Source organism: Melanostigma gelatinosum, assembly GCF_949748355.1.
Source record: "Melanostigma gelatinosum genome assembly, chromosome: 5".
Classification (NCBI taxonomy): domain Eukaryota; kingdom Metazoa; phylum Chordata; class Actinopteri; order Perciformes; family Zoarcidae; genus Melanostigma; species Melanostigma gelatinosum.
In genome coordinates, this window is record NC_136638.1 from 19,710,757 (window position 1) to 19,716,695 (window position 5,939).

The 5,939-nt window shown below is 43.4% G+C and overlaps 1 protein-coding gene across 4 annotated transcripts in view; it reads left to right on the forward strand.

Moving 5' to 3' along the window:
- The window catches only part of atp11c (ATPase phospholipid transporting 11C (ATP11C blood group)), a 39,000-nt gene extending 34,204 nt beyond the window's left edge, over window positions 1-4,796 (forward strand). The window contains exons 29-31 of one of the 4 annotated variants that reach the window (XM_079268562.1): window positions 282-390; window positions 1,869-1,900; window positions 2,158-4,796. In XM_079268562.1, the coding sequence (XP_079124688.1) occupies window positions 282-386 (105 nt within the window). In that variant the 3' untranslated portion in view covers window positions 387-390; window positions 1,869-1,900; window positions 2,158-4,796. The remainder of the gene's footprint in view (window positions 1-281; window positions 391-1,868; window positions 1,901-2,157) is intronic. The other 3 variants (XM_079268563.1, XM_079268564.1, XM_079268565.1) reach the window with 3 other exon arrangements.
- Window positions 4,797-5,939: the final 1,143 nt, after the last annotated feature.

Here is a 5,939-nt window from a genome sequence, read left to right on the forward strand (position 1 = left end):
TCAAGTCAACAACCTCATCCTGGACCCTCGCCACAAAGCCTGCAGGCCACTGTAATGTGTCTGTGCCTGCGTGTTATAACGTACATGCTTTTGAGACATGTGGAAGGATATTAGCCTCGTATTAACATGGAGCAGTTCAAATAGTGAAAATATTATTGCAAGGAAAAGGTGTCTAAAAAGGCATCTGGGCTGCTTTTCATTGTCCAGTGCTGAAGTCTTTGTCTATGAATATGTTTGTCAGCGTAGTGATGTCATTGGTGTCTCTTGCCTCACCCTTCTAGAAGAAGCCGGTTCAGTCGAACGTGGGGGGCCACCAGTCTCCCCGGTCTTCAGCCAGGCCCCTGCTCATGAGAACCTTTTCAGATGAGTCCAATACTGTCACTTAAACAGGTACCACCCCACCTCCAGGCCTTTTAAGCCAATCAAAGACTAGACCCCCCCCCCCCCCCCCCCCCCCAGCCAACCTCTCCAGCTCTTCTGGTTACTAACCCTGAGTTTTAACAAGAGAATCAAAGGCATACAGGCCACATTGAACAAGACCCAGTGTGTCCCTCTGTGTTGTATGAGCTGATATTGGCTGGCTGAAGAGATGCACCTTTTCCATGTCAGATTCAAGTCTTGTGGCAACATTTCTTTTTTTTTTAGTTAAGATGGTGCACCCATGCAAGAAGTGAATGCATCTCCAGGCCTAATGTTGCAAACCTTAAAAACATACTCCTTTCAGCCTCCCTTTGGAAGCCCTGCTTTTATAACTGTCTGCATGTGCTTTTAAAATCCCAATTTCCTTTTTAATTTCAGTCCATCTCATTTTTGAGTGTGAGGTGTGTCTTTCAGTTTGCTTGGAGTTTCCTGTCTGACCGTGTGCAACCACAGCGCTGGTCTGTGATCATAACGGCAGTCTGACATTCATGAACCGTTTGTCCGTGGTCGTTTCGTCCCGTGTGCACGTACAGACCTGTGTTGTTCGTGGTCGTCGGCTGCTTACTTTCCTGGCAAAAACAAAAATGGAATGCATTTGTGAGTGCTGAGCTTAACTCACTGCATGATGTGATGTTGCCTTAACCTCAGACATTGGTGCTGCATTACATAAAGGGGGTGTCGAAATGAGTGGAAACGTTACATGATGAAATATTTTAAAGATCGTACAAGGTAAATATGGACAAACAATATTACATAAATACAATAATAAGATATTATGGAATAAATAACATATGGAGAAATATGAGATCTATATGGAATTGCAAATTATCATTTACAATTTTGAAACTAATTTCATTTATTCCAGCAGTTTATGTTCAAATATCAATTTTCTTTTTAATTGTGGTTCTGGGCCCTTTTTTAAACTTGTATTTAATATATGGCAGTAGAGAGATGGCAGGTTCGGCCCTGTTAGAAGTGGCGTTATGAAATAAATAATAAGTCACTGCAAGAGAATGGCTGTGGTTTAAAAAACTACATTAAGAACTGCTGGCATTAAAGAAAATAATGGAAAAACTGTTATTTTGAAAAGAGGCAGGATGAAATAACGTTTTAGAATATGCTGAGTTTTTAAATGTATTTGCTTATTTCATCATTTCATGGTTTATTGACTTAATATTAAACACTTTTAGTCCCAAATATACAGAAGACTTGGGTAGATTGACAGTATAAAGAGCACCGGAGGTGTTCTGAGGTCTGAAGGGCGTCGACACCTTTTTATGTTCGTGATATTGTGTTTTTATGTTTTAAGTGTTTTTTGTCAACCCTTGTAGGTGGGTCTGTATGTCGCACCTTCCCATCACTGTTGACCAGGGTCACTCATATCTGTGCTTAACAATAGCATCAGGCCATTGTTCACAGTTTAACTTCCATTTCTATTCTCCCAATAGCTGTCAGAGGACGTTCTCCTACAAACATCCAGGTAAACTACAGCGAGACGAACCCTACTTACATTTTCTGTCTGTTCAATGCCCCTGAGTGAGATCGGCTGCATTTCCTTGACTAATTTCTGTTTTTCTCTGGTGGCGGGGAAGGTGTTGTGTTTGTGGTACGTGGCCAAGCCTAACTTATTGTCTCGATTGACGATTTTTTGGTGTTTTCAAGGTGTCTCTTCCTCCTGTTGGCACAAACTCAAAATGAAAACATTGAAGTAAAATCAGTCTGCTTGTGCTTTTCCAGACAGCAACTGTCACACCACTGTCCGATAAGCACCTGAAGGAGCGGCAGTGAAAGGCAGCAAGGACCGTGTCCCATACCATTCAGGTCAGAGCTGACTGTCATCATGCCTGGTCTTAAAAGAGGAGAAGAAGAAGAGGGAAAAACAAGAAGAAAAAGAGTGATGTGCTGACTGGGGGGGGGATAAAAAGGGGTCTGGCAGTCTTTTGACTTGCGTCTTTCTCTGCCCAATCCCAACAGCTCCTACACACCCCCAACGCATGCCTGCAGAGCAGTGCCCTGCATTATTTTTTTAAATATCTACTCGGATGACGGGCATGATTTTTCTTTCTTTTACTTTCTTTTTTTTTTTTTTCTAAATACTAGCTTACAAATGAATGCATACACGGCTGCCTTGTCAGTAGCTCTATCCAACTGCTGTGTTTTAACGAGCAGTCGTAATAATATCCACTCTAAGAATGGTTCACCTGCATGAAAGAAGGCTCCGAAGAACTCTTCACTCCACTAATGTTCAATCACTGTGTTCTGCAACGTTGTTTCATTCGCTCCATGTTTACACTTTGAACGGGTATTCTACTTTATACTTGTTGTATATTGCCTGACGGTTATTCTTTAAATGGTTGTGTTTCAGTTCTTGCATTCATGCACAACTCTGAATTATTCTAAGAAAAAAATGTTCTGTGGTTGATAGAGGATTATATGATTGTTTGTTTCCAATGATACATCTGCGTTCTCTTTTGAATACTGAGATATAAGAGGAGCTAATGGAGGCCATATTTACCACTCGATCCAAAGTGTGTGTGTGTGTGTGTAAGATTGAGAGATAGATTAGAGATGTTAAGCAATAAGACATTGCTCGGAGCGAGACCTAAATCTTCCAACCTCAGAGATAATTTAAGATGAGAATATTAATATGTATCTTTAGCTTAGAGATGTATGAGCGCATCCGCTCAAAGCCAAAAAGATGAACGTAATGCGATCAGATTCTGTCCACACGAGTCTGACCTGAAAGTTACGTGTGTGTGTGTGTGTGAGAGAGAGTTACTGTAAGTGCATGCTGGATGAGAAAAGCCAGAAACGCCCGTGTGTCATGAGCTTACTTAAACCTCATTGATATCGTTCGCCGAGACATTTCCTGCACTATTTCGAACGCTGGTCTCCTCATTGCTTAGATGGTCACTAAGGCACATGAATATATATGCCTGAGCGCGCGCACATGCACATATCGGATAGACGAGAACAACACATGCGCACAAAATAACACGTTGTACACGTTAATGCGTACATGCACTAAAGCCTAAATGAGGTATTCATGTTCATTAACCGTTATCTAGTTTGCATAATTTGTCTCAGGCAGGCTGTTGTTGGAGTGTAAAGAAAACCAACTCCAGACCTGCAGAGTCATCATGGCTCATACCACTCCATGCTCCGTCTCACTCCTTCAGTCTGTGGTCAGGATGACCGAGTGGACCGTGTGTTCCTTCCTTTAACTTCTTGTGTGCTTCATACCACCATTTAAACATGCCATGATTTCGAACACTTTAAAATACTCTTTCTGAATATATTCTTGTTTTCTGTTATTGCCACAAGCCTGTATTGTCTATTTGACATATTTATTGTTCAGTGTACTTTTACTCACAAATATTATACTTTTATGACATAAAGGTTTTTTTTGTTTTTTATATGTATATATAGTGAAGATTGGTCAGCTATGTGCTAGTTGACTCCGTGTGTTACTCCAGCCTTGATGTGAGCCCGTGCCAGTCCCTTTTAGTAGTCTTTGTCATACACGCAAAGACAGGCAGCCCCCACAACACACTCCCAGTACCCCAGAGTCGACCTCTGAACCAGTGCCAGTCCTTGTACCAGGTGATCTCAAGTCTTGGTGTGAACTGATGAGTACCTGTTGCTAATCGTCTGTCAGTGTGGTGATTTATAGAGTTGACTACACCACTGATCCCTGCTCCAACAATAACTCCAGTGCAGTACTTTCTCGTCCTGAACTTGTATTTCACTCCACTGACTGTAGCCTGACATATCTGACACATATCTGGGCATAACGCCGAATGGAAATTAAAATAATAAAATGATTGTTAATTTGTTTTAAAAATTGACCAGCCTTTCAAAGTCATTTTCTAGGATTATGAAGGAGGCTGTTCTTTACTCTGACGCGTCGCTTCCAGACGTAAGAGAGGACACATTGAGAGGGGCTGCCTGCTTTGTTAAAAACATTATAAAACCTTTAAGTGACATCAGAGATGCTATTTTCAGAGCTTAAAAATATCTTGAAATCTAACGTTTTGCCTGTTTAAATGAAAAGTATAAAATAATGGATTGTATTTTTAATGCAACCTTTTTCCAGCCACTTTTGTAATAAAATCAAAAACGTCCAAAAAAAAATAAGATGCACGAGAGGCTTTGTGGTTGTGGACGCTGTCCCCGTCTGTGAGGGCTGGAGGTGGACATCTTCAGGCACCTCAGCAGCCCTGCATAATGCGGCAGGGACACCTCGCCACCGCCAGCCCTTTGGGGCTCCAGCCTCAACACTCCAAACCTCCAAGCTGAATGTACCTCTTTGAAACTATATGTTCAAAACCTGAAGATTTTCTCTAATAAAGCAGAATGTTTTGAAGATAAACAAACCGTGTATAGTGCTTTGTTACACCGACGTGTGTGAGTCGGTGGGTCAGAGTGTGCATTTGGCCACACTAAGCAGATGCTGTGCAGTAATGAGATGGCTGAGCCGGATCAGCTGAGTGGCTGCGTACTGCTGCGCTCCCACTGCTCCGTGTGTGGCCTCGCATCGAGAAAACCTCAAGCACAGTGAGTCACTGTAGAGGTTTATATCCAGTTGTATATTGGTTTTCTCCGCTTTACCCTCTACTGTTAATGAGTACTCATGTATTCGGAGTAGCTGTGGGCTCAGCAGCGAGGAGTTGAGAGAGGCTCTGTGTATCAGTATGTACACAATGACACCCTTTCATATTTGTTCTGTTTGAATGTGATTGTTGTGCATTAAAAGCTGTGCTACGCATGGGCCGAACTTGTTGGCTGAGGGTGCGGTAGATTTTCATTTTCTCTTTTACAATGGAGCCATTCTCCACTGTGTATGCATCTATATTATAGCAAAGCTGAAGAAAGTGGGGACATGAACAAGGCAGCCAGACAACTTAACAATCCGGCCTACTTTAGTACAGTCAGCAGTATACTGAAGGCACAGAAAACCGCACGAGGGAGTGTGAGGTGAGAGGAAAAGTTGGGAGGGAGTTGGCAGTGTGTCAAGAGCCGACTCTTGAGCTCTGCTCGGTGCAGAGCTGACGCACTAAAGCCCAGAGAGAGGGAGAGAGGGAGGGGAGGGAGGGGCGACTGAGAGACAGACAGCAGAGGCCAGATGGAGCCTTAGTTTGTTTTGTAGTAGCTGCTGTTGCGAGCAGGACAGTCTGCCTGCAGTGTGTGTGTGAGGGGAAGACATCATTACACACAGTCAGGGCAACAACAGAAGAGCAAACTACTCTTTTCTGCTGATGTGGACAGGTCTCCCTTTCTGTTGTAACTGTGCAGCTGAGTGTGGAGGTGCTCCATGCAGCTCAAGGTCAGTAAGATCCAGCAGCAGCCTGTCCTGTCTGGATCGCGGGACCTGCACAGGCAGCTTGGCATTCGTTTCCCTGTTGCAGCTCCCAGCCAGGAACGCTCTGCAGGGCTGTAGGACTCTAAGGAGGATGTAAGGCCCGGACGACTGACGGCGGCTGTTCTCCCAGCCTGATCCTGTGTCGGAGGAGAAGGGC